At 43.9% G+C, this 18373-nt stretch overlaps 1 protein-coding gene across 2 annotated transcripts in view; it reads left to right on the plus strand.

Annotated features, from left to right (window-relative positions):
* Nucleotides 1-18373, plus strand: part of FHIT (fragile histidine triad diadenosine triphosphatase) — a 402269-nt gene that overhangs the window by 303491 nt on the left and 80405 nt on the right. For both annotated transcript variants that reach the window (XM_066326516.1, XM_066326517.1), the window contains exon 4: nt 12965-13033. In XM_066326516.1, coding sequence (XP_066182613.1) covers nt 12965-13033 — 69 coding nt within the window. The remainder of the gene's footprint in view (nt 1-12964; nt 13034-18373) is intronic.

The following is an 18373-nucleotide window of genomic DNA, read 5'->3' on the forward strand; positions in this document are numbered from 1 at the left end:
TCAGCAGCGCTCGGTCACTCAGCAGCGCTCGGTCACTCAGCAGCGCTCGGTCACTCAGCAGCCTCCAGTCACTCAGCAGCGCTCGGCCACTCAGCAGCCTCCAGTCACTCAGCAGCGCTCGGTCACTCAGCAGCGCTCGGTCACTCAGCAGCCTTCGGCCACCTCAGCAGCCTTCGGCCACCTCAGCAGCCTCCGGCCACTTCAGCAGCGCTCGGTCACTCAGCAGCCTCCGGTCACTCAGCAGCGCTCGGTCACTCAGCAGCCTCCGGTCACTCAGCAGCGCTCGGTCACCTCAGCAGCCTTCGGTCACTCAGCAGCGCTCGGTCACTCAGCAGCCTTCGGTCACTCAGCAGCGCTCGGTCACTCAGCAGCCTTCGGCCACCTCAGCAGCCTCCGGTCACTCAGCAGCGCTCGGTCACTCAGCAGCGCTCGGTCACCTCAACAGCCTTCGGCCACCTCAGCAGCCTTCGGTCACTCAGCAGCGCTCGGTCACTCAGCAGCCTTCGGTCACTCAGCAGCGCTCGGTCACCTCAGCAGCCTTCGGTCACTCAGCAGCGCTCGGTCACTCAGCAGCCTCCGGTCACTCAGCAGCGCTCGGTCACTCAGCAGCCTCCGGCCACCTCAGCAGCCTCCGGCCACCTCAGCAGCCTTCGGTCACTCAGCAGCGCTCGGTCACTCAGCAGCATCCGGCCACCTCAGCAGCCTTCGGTCACTCAGCAGCCTCCGGTCACTCAGCAGCCTCCGGTCACTCAGCAGCCTCCGGCCACCTCAGCAGCCTCCGGCCGCGGCTTCTGGAAAACTCCCTGCACCCGGCTCAGGCCAACCAAACACGTTCCCAGCCCCGAGGAAAGGGAAAGAAGGAGTCAGGTTGTGAGTTACAAGGTGCTCGCTGCTCTGATCCCAGGGCAGCCGATCAGCATTCAAGGGCGGTGGTGGAACTGTGCCGTAAGCCCTCACAAGTAACCCTTGGTTCAGTGAAAATCCAGGTGGCTCTGCTGGTCTTTTCCTAGTCCGTGGAAAGGGAACAGACAATAACAGTGACTGCAGCTCCTTCTGTTTTCATTTTATTCTGTGAGCAGCCACTGGTGAATCATGAGATTGCTGTTAGGGTACAGTTTTAAGTCCTGCATAAAGCTTCACTGTTTAAATTTATTTAAATTCCTTCCTTCCCCCTTCCTCCCTCACTCTTTCCCTCTTTCCCTTTCCCTTCCCTCTTTTGTTTCCTGAGCTGTTTGTGTATCATCAAGGTGTTGAGCTGCAAGCACAGAAGGCCATGCAAATAGGACCAAGGCAGATGCACAAGTTTTGCACACTTTAATTAAGTTGCAGGGCTTCAGAGGAATTTGGCCCCAGTTTCTGATGCTTCCATGCCCTGTCTTCTGTTCCAGTGTGGATGTTAAATTGTGCAGAAATGGATCGTGACCTAACTTTCATGCCAGTTGATCTGGCTGTAGCTGTTTTTGTGTAACTAATTTAAAAAGATTGATTGTTGGTTAATTACATTAATGAACTGAACCAACATGGGCACAGACCAGAGCTCAGCAGTCTCCTAAATAGTCATTAAGAATAGACATCTATCTTTTTACCTGCTTGTGCAGCCTCCTGTTGGGTGGCAGAGTGTGTGGAATCATAATTGTGAAGGTTAAATGACTTAGGGACGTAATCACAGGCTGTTCACCTCTGCTCCCCCTCTGCCCATATGGCCCTGCTCGTCACAGTCAAAGTCCATTTGGACAAAGTGTCTGTTGAAAGGTCTCCAGGACAGCAAGTCTGGTGGTTTCAGCTGGCTTCCTGGCAAATGCCAGCGTGCATTACAAATCCACCAAAGTTCCCTGTTGAAAGGAATCTGTGGATTTAAACAATTTTGAAATAACTTCTTTCCCAATTAGGGTAATTCATGTTTATCAAGGTGAAAGTGTACTAAGCAGAACAGTTCACTCTTCTCTCTAGCCAGCTCATGAATATGAAGAAAGATTGAATCAATAATACATTTCTGTAATTAAATTGGTAAGTTGAAATGATGGAGTTCTTGTTTTAGCAAGTGGTCAATGGAAGATGCATTTCTGTGTGTTTATCAGTGTTGGTCTTGTAGCCGTTCACCACACTTAGGTGGGAGCTGTGCAAGTGTTGCCTGGCACACAAGGGCTTACAAAAGTACTTTAAGAAGTTAATAAAATGTTTGAGAGAGGGATATTGGTACATTTTTTAACCTAACTTGAAAATATTAGAGAGTGAATAAAGGCATTTTATTTTCGCTTCATTGGTGAAATTTGTGGACGTACTATTATATATCCTTTGCCATCATTGACACATCTGTTTCCCAGAGTTAGCCAAACCAGGAAGGACTTCAGCTGACTTGAGCAGAAAGAGGACTGAAGCAGGGCTGGATATTATGAAAGATGGTGAGAAAAATCCTAGTTATTTGGGAAGTCAAGAATGACAGTACTTCTGCATTGGTAGCCTGGGAGAAGAAGGTCTGTGTATGTCTGAGAGGTTGTTGTCAGAATCTTCAAAGGTGTCAGTGTCCTGCAAAGCCTGATCCAAGAGCTGCTGGAACCAGGGAGTTGTTGGAGTGGTTTCAGTCCCCTTTGGGTGGTGTTGTAGGTGCCCTATGAAGTCAGATTTTCAAGGAGGCTGTTTTGTATCCCAAATTCAACACTGAGAGGGGGAAGTAAGTCAAAGAAAAATGGGATTGACCTGCAGTCATATGCTACAGGCTGAAAATCTGTTTTCTTCATTTTCAGCTCCCTCACTGATACGTCATTGAAATGGTTTGAGGTGACAAGGGAGGACACTGAGTGCTGAGGGGTTTTTGGAGACTGGTACTGCTTCCCCGTTGTCCCAGAGGTTTCTGTGGACTGTTGAGGGGTGAGCACCTGAGTGGCTGCACAAGGGATTTCAGGCATTGGTTCATAATACCTTAAAAATACTTCTAATGACAGGCAAAGAAGTTGTGAAATTACACATATGCAAATAGCATTAAATTATGGTTTTATGTAAGATCTTATGTTTCAAGCTAATTGAAAGACAGAGGCCACTGCTGCAGAAGAAAAATATGAAAAGAAAAGTATACTGAAACATAAAAGTGTTTCTGATCAAGTAAAATTCTGTTTCTGTTGAATGTTTTATTTTGTTCCAGTCACATAAATTACCATCTTTGAAATACTAAAACTCCCACAATCAGCTTTTTATAACAGAAAATAATTTACATTTAAAAGGTTTAACTGAAGCAGCTAAACCTTAGTGATGAATGTGCACATTCGGCAATAAAACAGGGAAACAGCCCATGTTTTGGAACCCATAGCTGCTATATATAATTTTAATATTTTAAAGAACTAAATACAGTCTAGTGAGTGCTACAGGTATGCACTGAGATATTTGCTAGTTCCTGGGAAATGTATTCCTAAGGGTATAAAATACTGACACAGAGCCTTGGAAATCTCCTTTAGCACTGATGGATTCTGTGATGAGAAGCAGCGTGGCTTGAATGCATTTCATCCTCCACAGAAACTTATGAGCTTGGTCACATTGCCATCATCAGAAACCATTTCTTTCTCAGTGCAGTAGCACCTCTCTTCCATCTTGTGCTGGGCTGACTGGCTGAACACCAAATAGCCACCAAAGTCACTCTACCAATCCCCTTCCTCAGCTGGACAGGGGGGAGAAAATACATCAAAAGGCTCGTAGGCAGAGATAAGGATGGGGAGAAATCACTCACCATTTACTGTCATCAGCAAAACAGACCTGACTTGGAGAAATTAATTTAATTTATTACAAATCAAATCAGAGTAGGGTTTGCACTCCTGATTTTCCCTACCTTCTCCCTCCCAGTGGCACAGGAGGATGGGGAATGGGGACTGTGGTAAATTCATCCTACTTGTGTCTGCTGCTCCTTCCCTACCGGGCAGGACTCTGTGCTGCTCCTCTGCTCCAGTGTAGGATTCCCTCCCACAAGGGGAGTAAACCTGCTCCAGCATGGACTTCCCATGAGATCTCAGCCTTCTTTGGGCATCCCCTGTCCCACAGTGATCCTCCATGGGCAGCAGGGGCACAGCTTCCTCACCAGGTTTTTGCACCAGTGGCTGCAGCAGCTCCTGCCCCTCCTGCTCTGACCTTGGTGTCTGCAGGGCTGTTTCTCTCACATTTCACTTCTCTCTCTGGCTGTAGTTGCTTTTGCACAGGGCTTTTCTCCCCTCCTTAAATCTGTTTTCCCAGAGGCCCCACCCCTGTTGTTGTTGGGCTCAGCTTTGGCCAGTGGTGGATCCGTCCTGGAGCTGCAGGAATTGGCTCCTCTGGACCTGGGGGAAGCTTCTGGCAGCTTCTCACAGAAGCCACCCCTGTAACCCCCTGCTACCAAAACCTGGCCACACAAACCCAATACACATCTTTAAATAATGAAAGAGGAGACAGAGACAGTATTTTCATTCTGCATGAACCTTGTCATCATCCTTGTAGAGATTGCAGCAGTTGTCTAAAAGGACCACAAAATAGCCACAGAAATTAGAGATAATGATTTCCCTCTCAGTATAACTGGTATGTAAGGCTTGTCTTCCCCCTGTCACATACATTCCTGATTTATCTTCTCTTCTTCTCCCCTGCTCCCTGCATTAAAGGGGGAGTGGGCCATTGCTGCTATAATGCTCTTATTCCCTGCTAGAGCAAAGATATATTTCAGTTTTATGCTCTCCTCAAATGTACTCAGACATATGGAAGAAATATCTTACAGGTGTTTGTATTCTTGCAGAGGCTCCAGAGAATTGAAAACCCTCTGTATTCCAACAATAATCTTTCCCTTGACCTAGTGTGCTTTATATCTCATGTGGGAGACTGAGTCCTGCCATTACTGGAGTCACTGAGAAAATGGGTGGAAGTTTCAGCAAAGTGGGGATGAGACCCTGGGTGTTAATTGTGGGGCTGCAGGGCCCCATTGTGGGAGAAGCTGAGCACAGCCCTGCACAGAGCTCAGCCCCCTCTGACAGAGCTGGATGTTCCTTCACATCTGCAAGATTTGCCTAGGGGATTTGGTCCTTCCTCTTATTAATATCAGAAAGTAAATTAGCTTTATATTGCCCTTCGTATCAGACCTTTCAGGGGTCTCCTGTCCTTTTAATTTAGCCTGGATGTCTGAGGGAAAAACCCAGTAAAAACACACCAGTGTGGTGATTAGTAAGCACATTTTATATAATTACAGTGTTGGCATCTCAAGGGGGAAATGAAAGTTTGTGCTGTCCCTTTAACAGGACAATTTGATAATCCTCTTAGCATTTTCTCCTTTGGCTGATAATATTTCACACAATTTTACTTTGTAAAATATTCCTAAAGGGAGGCTTAAGCAATAATGCACAGATTATGGAAATGACTCTCATTAAATATAGGCAGAGACTTCAGCAAAGCCATGAACTGCTTCGAAACATGTAACCCCCATTAGGAGCTTCATTTAAATGTTTATTCACAGAGCAGTAAATGTTTATTATAGAACGTTTTATTGAAACATAAATTAAAGAACCCTAATTATACATATCACAAGTGTTCAAACAATATGCATTTATCAAGACTTAACTAAAGATCAGAGGTGAGGGAAAATGCAGTTGTGCTTTCATTTGCATCTCAGCAACACCAAATTTACACAAAAATACCTGGGCAAAGTGACCCTGTTATGGAAGGTGAAGGCACAGGGCCTCAAGGCAGGTGATCTTCAGCTACCCCTGAGCATGTACCACCTTCCAAAGTAATTCCAGAGGCACCTTCAGAGGTCATTCTCACCTTTTCAAAAGGCTGGGGACTGCCAGGGATTTGGGTTGTTTTTGCAGAGTTGCTGCTCCTGCAGGTGTGCCCATCATTCCCCCTGAGTGCTCTAGAGGGGATGGACAATGAGTGATGATGAGTGGCAGGTGATGGTCCTTGGCCTGACCTTCCAACCACCGGGCAGAGACCCTCATTCCTGGACTTGCAGACCAGCTTAGAGGTCAGGAAATTCAAGTTCAAAGAATCAACCAATCTTTATTTCCAATTAGTTTATTCATTTGTTGCCTCTCAGAAGGATCACTTACGAGATGTTCAAGAGATGCACCACTTCCAGAAAACAGGTTTATTACCCTCATTGTTGCTCCAGTTTTCTTGGGTTTGGGGCTGAAGGGGAGGGGTTGGCACTTCTCTTGCAAATGCTGAAGTTGCCTTCAGCCATGGAAATTATAACTACAGATATCAAGTGGGTTAAAAATATTTCTGTGCTGGCTTTCATGAGGTCTACACCCCTTTCCTAGCTCACCCATAGCTCATTTCTTTAAACTTCATAGCAGTTGACATATGCATTATTTATTGAGAATGCTGAATCTGCACATTTCTGAATCTACATGTTTAAAGATGTACTCTGCTGCAAGTCCTCCACTTGGTCTGGTTTCTGATACCTGATATCTGTAAATTCTCTTCATTTCGTGGCTTTCCAAAGTACGTGTTTTCTGTACTGAGCAAGTAGCTTGATACTTACTCTTCCAGAGGCAAATCCATGGCATAAGTGTTGGTAGGGATCATTGCAAAGCTTTATTTTCCCTTCTCAGGGTGTGCATACAGCACAGTGTGATTTGTGCAGATTTACACAAATGTCAAAGGACCCTCACACTGCAGCTTTTTGATTCACAAAATTTTTGACCACTGCCTTCATTCTATCAATGGTTTCAACCTTCCCTGTTTTTCAGTGGCTCTCCTAGTCCATGCTCGTATCTGCCTCTGCTATTTCCTCTGCTGCTGCCCTGGGCTTTCTGAGACAGACATGGATTTCCCTGTCCTTCCCTTGCAAGCATCAATCTGTTTCCCTGCACATCCTGCTCTCGAGCCTGGCCGTCTGTGCCACTCCTTTCCATCTCTATCACATCCTTATGCTCCTCACGATAGCGGAAAAGCAAACCTCAGTTTTGTGTTTTAATAAACCAGGGCCAAAGGTGCTACAAGAGTGTGTCAGGCCACGCAGCCTCCCTGGGTTTGGAGCAATCCTCACTCCCAGCACAGCAGAGCTGCCAGCTGGGGAGACACCAAGGGCCTGCATCTGTGCTGCCTCGTGCACAAGGCTTTAGTAAAGCTGGAAAAGAAAGTGCTGATTCCTAGAAATGGGGCAGTTTGATAGGAAAGGAATGGTTTCATGCAGTTTCCTGTCATGTTTTATTATTTTTTAAAAATGAGCTCCTTTAAAGTGATCTGTCTTTGACTAATTTATAACTCCTGATATGGGAGAGAAAAAACCAGTACTAATGCCAGCAATAATTTTGAAGGCTGTGAAAATTGTGTGTTTTAATTGTCCAAAGCTCTTTTCCTAATATTGGACAGGACTTTTAAAAAAAAAATTTAGACTTGTTTCTTCATCTCAAACCAATTCAGGACTTGGAAAAACATCAGGAACTCATAAATACTCACTGAACAGAAATCGTTTTCCCAGGAAGATGTCTTTGCCTGGACTTGCGGGTCAAGGGCCCTGGAAATGGGCTTTCAGTGCCTAGAAAGAGCAATTGGACCGGGTGTGCCTGTGGCTGGTGACACACTGGGTTTTCAGGGGCAGCAGAGGGAGTGCTTTCTGCTAATGAGCTGTGGATATACAGGCAGGGCTTTCCATGGAGGAACTTTGCAGCAGGGACAATTGAGCACTTAATCAAGAATAGCAAACAAGGGCTCCATGGAAGCCCAGTTTACAGAGAGGACAAAATTGCCCTATTTTTCATGTGGCTATCTCTGTATTATGGTTGATTTTCTTTATTGCCCACTAACAGTCTTACTCAGAGAATGGTTATTATTTTGGAATTTCCACAGTTAATCTGGTAGTTTAGAAGAAGCATTATCACAGCCTCCCATAGGAAGCCACTGTCTCTGTAATGGACAGGGCACTTTGCAGCAAGTGAGGTCTTGTCTGAAAACCACCATCCCTTTTCCCAGAGAACTGGCTGGTGAGTGTCTCCTGGCCAGCTGGTCCTGCTGCCTGGAGCTGCTGATTCCCTTGCTGCCCTTCCTCCTGCCTGACCAGAACCACAGCAGATCATGGCTTTTCCTGTCCTGCTGCACCACCAGACCATGGACACCCACAACTGCCGAGCTTTGACTGCAGAAAGAACGAACACTAGCAAGGGAAAGGGTTAAGCTGCTGAAAGGCATCTGGTTTTGCTGCATGAAGGCACAGCTCAGCCATGTTCTGCTTTTGCAGATGTAGGGGGAACAGCTCTTCCTCTGCCAACGTTTTGGCAGCTCCCTGTCCTCAGGGTTGTGTGACCCTTTCCCAGCTTTTATGTATTCATCTGTAAGAACACTTATTGCTAATAGATCCTGGGTGCTGAGCAGCTCATGTACAGACTGTTATCTCCCTTTCAACTGGAAGCTGAGCTTTGTTGCTCTGCTAACCAGCACAGCAGCTGAGTGAACACAATATAATGTCCACGAATTATTGCAGGCAACGCCCATGTCCTCCCCAGTGGTGTGTGGCGGGGTCATCTGCTCTTCACTATTCTGGTCTACCTGGAAAATCTCTTTCAGTGTCTATTTTTGTCTAGTATTTTCATTTTAAATCCAGTGCAATGGTGACACGTTGGTTATTTGACCATAATTCAGTATATAAAATCAGCCATAGGCAGGAACATTGCTTTCTGCACGGCCTTGAGTGCTGAAGTAAAACTCACCTGACCTGAATGCTTGTTTCTCCAGCAAAACATGCTGCAGGTGTTTTGGCTGAGCCTTTCTGGGCATTTTGCAGCCCCGGTTCACTGGAGAGAAACTTTAGTAGTGTAATCCCACAAATGCCTGTGATGCAGCTGAATTTTGGCAGTGGTGGGATGAGCGTGCTCCAGAGTGCCCGTGAGCAGCCCAGTGCTCCCACAGTCCTGACTGGAATGCCATGGAGCTCATCAGAGCATCCTCTTGCTGCACTGGGAGGCCAGAGGCATCACTCCCGGGCTCTGGCTCATTAGTTCCCTGTGGCACTACAGATTTGTTCCTTGCAGTACATTTCCTAATGCTCTCGTCATTCTGGGTATAAAGGTCTTGAAAAAAGTTTTCTTACAAGCGATTTTGCATCATCTGATAATTCTCACCATTAGGAGTTTCTCAAACTCAGGTTTTATTTACAGTGCGAAGCAGAGGGAGCTGCAGTCCCTACCCTAGAAAACTGTCAGTCGAATAATTTTAATTTTGAAGATCCTATAAAATCCAGCTTCCACAGCCTCCTTCCAGCTACTGCCGTTGTAGATATCCCTGACTGGAAATCTTGCCCTCAGTATCGGAAGCAGCTAGCAGGGCTTAGGCATCTTTAACTCACTCAGTGCCCCCCACCTGGGGGCTTCTGCTGTACCCTCACGTTGTCACTGTTGTCACACCCAGCGTGTCAGTGTCCTGCTGCCTCCATCAGTGCCTGAAGAACAGGGAATGGAGCTAAGCAATGCAAGCGTGTGCCTGCATTTTCCCAGCCTGATGTGGGTGATATTGATTGGTCCATTAATGTAAATGTCTTGGCTGTTGTGTGTTGCTTTCCTTGCTTATTAATCAAAATAATGCAAAATGAGGGGAAAGCAATTTTTTAGCAAAAAAATGAAATACCATCAAGAGTGATTGAATACAGCCTGGAATGTGATGGGGCTGTCTGCCACCCACCAGGCATGAGTGTCCCCACAATAACTGGGGAAAAGAAATTGAAATGCTTTATTTTGACAATTTTGGTCAATGTTTAGATGTTTTCTGTTTAAGCAGTGTTTTGATGGAAGATTTGCCTTAATCTATTTGTTTGGTTAAAATAATAATAATTTTAAAAAATCATCCCAGTATTTTGTTTGCATCTGACATATCTCAGGCAATTGCAAATGGTTTTTTTGGGATGTGTGGGTTTTTTTGTTTTGCTTGGAAAACAAATGGAAGGAAACAACTTTAATTTGTGGGCACCTTGAAGTTATTTTTGCTACTGCCATTTAGGGAGACCTCCCTGTAGCTAGCAGTGGATACAAAACACTGAGACATAAACAAAACATCCAGGACGTGAATATTCCCCCTGAACCAATTCACAGGTTGGAAATTGAGCTGGTGCTTAAGTGCCTTGGTGCATTGAGGCTTTAGCAGTAACAAATAGTACTAAGGAGTAAAAATGATCAATTAAAGATCTCTTAATGAATCAAAGTATCAGGCACTCTGAGTTGAGAAGGCCAGAGGCTGAAAGGCAGATTAGAGAAGGTGTAAAATCTCTCTTTTCAGTGTCTCTGACTACATGGTGGCCACAGCTCTGCACTGTGTTTCTTGGTAAAACTGAAGAGAAGGGAAATACATTAGACACTGTGGCTGATCCTCTTTGTTTCTGTTTTACAAACTCTGAGGAGAAGCCAGGTATTTATTTCTTTTCCATACACTGAATTAAAAAAAAAAAAAAAAACAAAAAAAAAACACAAAACCAACAAAAAAACGATGACTAGAAAATATTAGTCTCTTTTAAATCGATTGTTGTTACCCCAAACCTTGGGAATATTCATTTGTTTTGTGATACAGTTGATGGATTCTGCTATGCAGCCTGGCAGTGTGTGAGAACATAATGCATGTAGTAAAGGTGACTAACCCCTGAGAACGTCCCCACTGATGCCAAGTTGCCAAGTGGCCCATATGCTGTCATAAACACTTCATCGTCTTTTTTTTTTTTTTTTTTTTTTTTTTTTTTTTAAATGCTGATCCTAAGAGCCCATTTTGGGTAGAAGATCACATTAGGCTCATTCATTACCTGCTGTGCTGGTCTGTGCATCTGCAGTGCAGCATCTCTGCACTGAGCTTTGGACTACATCCCTGTGTGTTTTCTGATATTCCAGATCGTCTGTCACGGGTATACAGATCTTCTCCTGAGTGCATCCTGGAGCATTCTGCACCAGAGATAAAAATTGAGCTTAAAGGTGGCTACACTTCTGGGGAACATGGTTGTTGATAGCTGATATTAGATTTTATATATATCGTCAAGAGAAATCCCTGCAAATTGCAACTTGTAGCAAAACTATCATTCCTTGTAGCAGAAGAGAAGGAAGCTGACTGGCAGATGAACTGACTCTGTTCTTATGAATAAATTTAAAAATCTAATGAGAACAACAGGTGTGAGACAGTAGTAGAATTTTACAGTATCCCTGCAAACTTTAATCTACACTTTTATTTTTCTTGAAAGTCTGTCCAAAAGCAAAATTTCAGGCCTAGGGCTACTGAAGACCATCTTTAAAGTTGCTTTGTGATTTTGAGCAATACATCATCCGAGCAGTGATGTTCAGATGATACATTGCACTAATACATCACAGGAGCACTTTCACTCTTATGATATATTAGTATAATACACTATCAGAACACTATCACTGATATATTACTCAAAAACACAGTTTCTGACCCTCAAGATTCACCCTTGTCTCTAGTCTGAATACACTGAAAGCTGTGGATAATGATAAGAAATCACATGTTTGGTTTCTCTAGGATAAAGCTGAGAAAAAAACCAGTGTGGTATTGGAAATATTTCATTAAGTGAAACATCCTTGTGTTTTCATTTTATTCACTGAGCAAATGTTATTATGGATAGAAGCTAACACAATATAGGTGTGTATGAATTTTCTTACAAATAGTCTAAGAAAACCTTTTTTGATTTCATATTTCATTATAGACTTAAACCATGTTTTGAGAATGTTTTGATGAGGTGCAGGAGTTTCAGCTGATTCCTACCTCATCAAATTGAATCAGGTGCAAGCTATCAAATTCCATGCAAACCATTTGGTGCTGTTTCTGATAGAATCTTTTTTTTTTTTTTTCTTAAGGATTTATGTACCGTCTAAAAAGATCTGAAGATGCATAAATGTGATCTATCACTCAGATTATTTGCTGCCTTTCCTCACTGAGGTGCTGGGGTGTTTTTTCTCTGAAGAATTATTCTCAGTTGTTGTTTTTCTTTACTGAAGAGTGTAAGACAAAGGGAAAAAGAGAAAAGAATGCTTTGCAATGTTGTTAGTAGCTGAACTTACTGCAGAAAAGTATTTTTCCCTGTAGAGTTTGGGTCTTGAGGATCTTGTATTACCCTTCCTTTATGGTATGAAGAAAGTGTCAGGGGGAAAAAAGTTAATAGTAATAACACAACATTAAGGTGCCAAGTCATACATTTGTGTTCTTGCCCATAGTTTTGTTTGTTTTCCCCAGATCACTTCAGCACTTTCGATGAAAACACATCACCATCCCCCGCCTTGCCAAGCTGGGTAACCCAAAGCTGCCTGTGCAGCTCAGTCCTCAGCTCTGTTACCCCGTGGGCAATGGTCCTGTGCCAGGGGAGGGACACGCTTTGGGCTCTGCCAAACTGAGCTCATAGTCCTTGTGCCTCACAGGTTTTGGGCCACCTGGCACTCTGTCCCTGCAGGTGTGTCCCCAGCACGGGTCCTGTGTCCCCGCAGGTTCAGTTTGTTGTATTCGGGCTGCAGCCTCCAGGGAGGAAAGGAAACATTGAAGTCTTTTTAACCTTGTGAGAGTCATTCTTCTGTCAGCCTTTCTACCCACGTGCTGTCCGTGGTGTGGCAGCAGCTCCTGTGTCCCCAGACAGGGGCCCTGAGCCCAGGCTGCTCTGCACCACATCCCACCCCAGCACCTTCCTCTTCCCGTCTATTCCAAAGACACAGCACTCAGCTCCAAGGGACATTGTTATTTCAAAGCTGTGGCTAAATATGTCTCTGACTGACAACTATGAATAATTCCACAGAGCCCCTAAACTTCCAGGCATTTCACTCTGAAGCTCATATAATACACCAGGGCTGCTCTCTCATGTTTTTCATCTTTTATATTCTCCAAAGAGTTGAGATACAGTTATGGAACAGGTTAATGTATTTTCCTCTGAATATAATGCTGTGGGAGCCTGGGCACGGTTACTTGTGTGTGTTGAGAATAATGCTGACAGTTCAGAAAAGAAAGTCATGAACTTGATAATCACCATTATTTTGTTTCACGTTTTCAGCATGTTCATGTCCATGTGCTGCCAAGGAGGGCTGGAGACTTCAGCAGGAATGATGATGTCTATGAGGAGGTAAGAGTTACACTCCATTTCTTCTTCAGAGTTGGTTTAACTGTTAGTAAATTGCCATAATTGTCCAGGCCCTCCCATGGGTGGAGGGATGGGATCTCTGCATTTTTATTCTTGCAAAGATCTTGTTACAGCACCAAGATCTATACTGGGATCTCCTTGTGAGCTCCTCTCTGAGGGAGGATACAGTTGACACCTTTGGTACTTCATTCTGTCACTGCACACAGGGTGCATCTCTACAAATAGTTCTGTTTTCTTATTTTGAGGGCACAGGGAAGATGGGTGACCACATGGTTGGTCAGCCTGGCATGCAGGGAGGGTGTTCCAGGCCTGCTGCTTGCCTGGGGTGCCAAACCTCCCCCTTCCAACCAGAGAAAACACAGGCAGCTTGTTACAACTCAATCACAAATTGCCTTCTGGCCTGATTTTTGTAGGGCTCTGCTCAGCTCTGGACAAATCACATTGTAGCCCCAAAGATGGAAATTAAAGAGCAGCTCTGCATATAGATGGAATATCTGCATGTGTGCAGACTGTGCAGCAGAGCTCGGCTCATGAGCTGTTCCACTGTGACTGAATCACTGGCTTTTGTTTAAATGAACAATTGTACTGGCATTAACAAAAAGTTTTCCCCAGTTTGACAGCTGTCACAATGGTTCTAGGAAAAAATCTCACTATTGTTAAATTTACGGCTTGTTCTTCGTGGGTTTGGTAGAATCCTCTATCTGAAATATGACATCTCATTCTCTTTCTGAAAGTAATTAATATAAACTTGTTCAGTGCTACTGCAATACCATCTGCTTGAACGAGACATCATGGCATTTTCTGCTTTTGTATTTTTCCTTTGTGATATCTGCATGATGACAAGTCCCCACTTACAAAAAAATGGTGGTGTGTTTTAAAGTTTTTCAATTACTTAAATATGCAAAAATGGAGAAGAAAGGATATTGCTGACAAGTTATATGAAGTGTAGTGCCTGAAAACCCCACTAATAAGGGTAAAGCCTTAAAGAGACTGCTGAGCAAGGAGATCCAATGGAAATAAATTATGACAGTCTTTACTGGTGTGGTGGTTAAAAGCAGTTGAATGAGACAAAAGTTAACACCAAAAGGGTTGTCAGCACTGGAAAAGGCTGTTCAGAGAAGTGGTGGAGTCACCATCCCTGGAGGTATTTAGAGATGGGGGTCTCAGGGATGTGGGTTAGTCCCTGAGTGTTGGGACTAACCAAGTGCTGGCTTGGCAGTGTTGGGTTAATGGCTGGATTCAGTGATCTTACAGGCATTTTCCACCCAAAGATTGTATAGTTCTGTGATCTTTTCACATGTGTTAAGGGGTTTCGGATGCTGCATCAACCCATCAAATCTCTTTCCATTTCTGTCATATTTAAAATTCCATTTGCTTCTTTTCTACCACAATTATTTCTCCCTTGTTATAACTAAACAGGCAAAGCTCTAATGAACTAGACTATATATTTAGTGTTGTTAGATGCAGAAGGGTGGCAATTTGGGGAAGAATTTCTTTTTTATTTTATCATTTCCAATTACAGCAATTGTAGGTGTTGCTTTTAGAAAACAGGAGGCATAAATATTTAGACATAGATGTGATAATGGATCTTTTAGCAGAAGAATGTATAGCCTCAGAGTCTAACTAGCTATTCTTGAACACCACAGAGCTAACGCACTTTTGTACAGACTGTAGCTGAAGAAATGTTTAATTTTTTTTAGGATATGAGGGAAACAAAAATACATTTGCTGTCATAAAAAGTTTGGTGCTGAGTTCTGTCACTGGATTGAGGATGGAGGGACTAAAGCAATTTTCTATCATAAGTGAATAAAGCTACTTTGAAAAATAAAAATGGACAAATTATTGAAAATACAGCTGACTTTGGAAAGAATTTGGAGCTTATGTCAGTACAGCAAAAACATTTTGATATAATGCATCTCTGTGTAATGTCAGCAAGTCATATCCTTTTGACAAGAAGATACTTGAAAAGATTTAGGAAAATATGTAGATCATGGTGGGGCAACAGGCTGGAAATTGACAAGGCATAAAGTACCATTAGGTGAGATGTGGGTGCTGGAGAGAGCTTTAAATCTATCTTTCATGAAATTTGTACCTTAAAAATCCAAAACCTGTTTGTAAATGACACTTCATTTCCATGTATTTGAGTGATAGATGGAGTTGTGGTTTAGGCAGCAAAGACCACCTTCCAAAATCATCCCAACGGCCTTTTCCTTGTAAAACGTGACATGGAGGCTGATCAGCCTCGCTCAGTCTGTGCAATTGTAAAGCACACCTAGGGTAAATTGTGCATATTGCAGTGCCTGGTTTAACTACCACAGCTACAAGTTTAACAGCAATTGGGAGCAATTTTCACAGACTCCGGGTCTCAGCTCTGGCTCAACGTGTCTTTTGCAAACTCCTTTCTATCTGTAAGTGCCTTTGAGCTCTCCAAGCTCTGCAGTTGTCATCTGTGTATGCTCAGCAGATTGCTGATAAATCCCACTGCTCTTAGTGTCTGACAGTGAAATGAATGCCCAGATGCTGAGACATCAGTCCTCTTAGGAGACTTGTAGAGTTGAGACAGCCAGAAAGTACTTGCAGTCTCTCACTGTGTGCTTAATTCCTCCCGTTCAGTTTTGGAGTGACCACTCATCTGAGGGAAAAGGCAGAAGAAAGCATATTAGGTAGTCTGTTTACTGGGCTCTGAGATCTTCAGGCTTCTGGCTATGAAGCTCTGACACAGCCCTGTCTAAAGCAGCTTTTAAGTGTAAAGAGTAAAATTAAAGGTAAGGTGCTTCTTAGCACTTGTATTTTAATCAGCTATCTGATGGACACAAATGTCTGCTGATTTCTGGATATATTTTTAGAACCGTAGCAGTGGAAAATTAATTGTAGAAGGAATAAAAGAGGGGCTGACACTTATTTCACAGCACCTTCTCTAAGGCATTCCTTGGTAGAATGCGTCACTTAATATTTCAGAATTTTTTACTTCAGTGCATATGAAAGAGGTCACTGTGTGATTTTTCCAAGATACAAAGAGAATCACTAATAAAAAAAAAATCTGCATTTAATATTTTAGATACGTTTTCTCTGCATCTTTGCAGGGCTATTTCTTGGAAGGATATTTCCTGAGAAGTGTTACCTATCCGCTTACTGGGCTCACTGTAGTGGAAAGCTAAAGCTATAGTTTATCAGTTCTTACATTTCTCTGCAATTATTTGAAGTCTAATCCTGCAAGTGTGCACATGCCCAAGTTATATTGGTCTTACAGGGTTTTTTATAGGATCAGGCCCTTCATCTTTTACTATTGCTGGAATACTTTTCTCATCTTCATCTTGAGAAGTTCTTATTCATTGATTCACTTTATTTCTTGGACACCAGAACAATAGCAGCTAAATATTAGGAAAACTTGTCATTAGAAAAACTCTTTATACCTCTGTGTTTTCTATTTGGTTTGAAAGAGATTGTATTCCACATTTATTAATCAAGGAACTTAAAAGCCTCTTCTCATGTAGTTATTTGCTTTGAAATAGATGAGCTCTAGATGAGCTGCTGTTTTAAGGGCATGTCGCAGTGACTGAAAAGAATTTGGCATGAATGAACATCTTTACTGTAGAACAGCCCCCTGTGTTGTTGCACTCAGCACAAGTACTGCTGTTGTTGGAGGTCGTCATGTCCAAGACATTCAGGAACATTATCCTGAAAAGTCTCAGCACTTCCAGGCGTCTGTGGGCAGCTCTCATTCAGTGGGTGTTTGAAAAGTCCACAGCACAGCCTGTCCCTGGTCTCCACTGAGTGGTTAGCCATTACTGCAATATAAATAACATTCATCATCCTTTAGGGTGGCAGGTAATAGCTGTACTGGGCCAGAGACGATGGGGCTTTCTCAGAAAGGAAGACTCAATCAAAACTCCACACTCCTGTTGGGAGTGCTGACCTCAATAAGTTAATTTTGAGGCTGACAGATTTGGATGGGTAAGGGCAGCCTGGCCTCCCGGTGAAACGCTGAGCATCCCTGGCATGCTGAGGTGAGTTTTGTGGTGCACACTCCTGTTCCTCCCCAGATTCTGTGTTTCACTTGGTGCCTGAAGCCTCCTGTAACAGATGCAGCTGCCACAGCAACGCACATCCAGGGCTGTGCACCCAGGGCAAAGAGTTCCCAGCCCCTCACCAGCCTTGCTCTCATGCCCACCTCATTTCACTGCCTGTCTGCAGCTCCCAGCCTAGGCTGGAGGGCACTGGAAAAGGGAAAGCGTGAGAGAGAGGTTAATCCAAACCCCTGTGTCCCCATCCTCCTCTGCCTGCCAGACCTGCATCATGGATCCCTTGTAATGAACCTGAGTGAAACTTCCTGCTGCGAGTTCTTCAGTAATTTATGAGATTTTGTAAAAAGCCAGCGAAAGAATTCACTTCATGCTATTCTCCTTCCCCTCTGGCATTCAGGCAAGCACCGAGAGAGTCACTTAGGAAAAGATACTTTGACTTAGTGATCTCATTCAGCACATTATGTTAAATCACTGCAGCAAGAATACCTATTAGTAATCATTTCCAGTTCCAGGAAGGATGAAGGAGGCATTTTGGCATATGAGTCAAGAACCTGCTGGGCTGTTTCTTCAGGCTGGCAAAACAGGGGAACTGTGGTAAATTCAGAAGTTAAGTCAAACAAGCCTGAAGTTTAATTCTCCCTGAATGGCTTTGAGCGTGACATGCCATCACTCCGACCTGCAGACAGTGTCCTGCCTGCTGCTGGGCACAGAGCCTGGCAGAGGGCTGGAAACCTGCACAGCTGCACTCAGCTCCTTGGGCTTAAAGGTAAGGTGTGAAGTAAAAAGATAAATAAGCCCTCATCCAGGTCCTGTGAGACAAAGTGGAAACATGCCCAACAGCTCCTGTGAGCATCAGATTGAACTATTCATGAAAATTAATGGCATGCAGAGCTAATAGGCTGTTCCTTGGCCTCGGAATGATATTGTACCTTCTGGGAACATATTGTAGCCTGCTGGGAGATCAGTCTGCTGCGTCTGAACTCTCTTGGGGCCAGACCCTGCTCTCTCTGCATCCCGCATGGTTAAACCCATAGAAAAGGACAGAAGCAGCACAGAATCTAAGTAGTTTTGTGGGATGATTTTTAAAGCTCTGGTTTTCCCAAGTACGAGTTTATTTCCTGATCTCCTGATGCAGCAGCAAATAAATTCTTCCCAGTAGGCTTCAGATTTTACCCTGGTCTTGCTAATGTTGCTTTTTCTGACTGCAAGCATCAGAGGAGGTTCTCCTAGCCAAGGGGTATGAGCCTTTCCCAGTTGCTTCCTGAGTCTTTTGATATTTTAGTGACTCCAGCAGGGC

This window comes from Sylvia atricapilla, chromosome 11, assembly GCF_009819655.1.
Source record: "Sylvia atricapilla isolate bSylAtr1 chromosome 11, bSylAtr1.pri, whole genome shotgun sequence".
NCBI lineage: Eukaryota > Metazoa > Chordata > Aves > Passeriformes > Sylviidae > Sylvia > Sylvia atricapilla.